At 26.2% G+C, this 768-nt stretch overlaps 1 protein-coding gene across 1 annotated transcript in view; it reads left to right on the top strand.

The window, feature by feature from the left end:
• Positions 1-512, top strand: part of Phum_PHUM015460 (class A rhodopsin-like G-protein coupled receptor GPRnna4, putative) — a gene marked incomplete at both ends in the record, with an annotated part of 2,266 nt that extends 1,754 nt beyond the window's left edge. The window contains 2 exons of the mRNA XM_002422761.1: positions 101-168; positions 384-512. Of these exons, the coding sequence (XP_002422806.1) occupies positions 101-168; positions 384-512 (197 nt within the window). The remainder of the gene's footprint in view (positions 1-100; positions 169-383) is intronic.
• Positions 513-768: the final 256 nt, after the last annotated feature.

Raw genomic sequence — 768 nt, 5'->3', positions numbered from 1 at the left:
ATTTAAAATGGGATCATCAAGCAAACTTCCCACAAAGAAAACCTCCTCCTCAAACGTAGTAAGTATAATTTACTTAATACGAAAAAAAAAAAACATGGAGACATCAAAAAAATTATAAAACTTTCAATGGATCAAATCCATCGGTTTCGTATAAACGAAAATATCTCCGTTAGAAATTTTATTACTTTTTCCAAAAAATTTTTAATATGCTAAAAATAGGTTACAATAATAAAAAACTTGAAACAAACTTTTTAACCCCTTCGGGTCAACAAAAATTTGACCCTATTTAAAAAATAAAATAAATTTACTTACCGGAAATTGTGTTTAACATTTTTAAATAAGAAGAAAAGAGAAGAAAAACGAAAAAATTTTCTTTTTTGCAGATGAGTTCTTTTATAAACATTCCTAAAAAACATCGTCACAAATTACAACGTCATTCTGCTGTCGAAGATGAAGAAAATTCAACGAAAGGAAAAATCAATACTAAATACACGTCTTACGATTTCGGATGATTTATATATAATAATAAAAATTCGTTAAGTAATAAGCGTAAACATCCGGTTCCGTCGGAAGTTTAAAATTTTATTTATAACGCAGAATAAAATTGGCAACCACGAAATCAAACGTACAAAATTTATTTATTTATTTTTTTCAACAGTTGGTACGTCCGACTCCTTTACAAAAAAAAATCATAGAGTACAATTTAAAATTTTTCTAACCGAACCTTATTTATTATTATTATTTTTTTTTTTTTGTTATTCGCGCAAA

Source organism: Pediculus humanus, genomic scaffold (assembly GCF_000006295.1).
Source record: "Pediculus humanus corporis 1103172107371 genomic scaffold, whole genome shotgun sequence".
In the NCBI taxonomy this organism is placed as follows: Eukaryota; Metazoa; Arthropoda; class Insecta; order Psocodea; family Pediculidae; genus Pediculus; species Pediculus humanus.
Note: the sequence above shows the minus strand (reverse complement) of the source record. Positions and strands in the feature narration are given on the sequence as shown.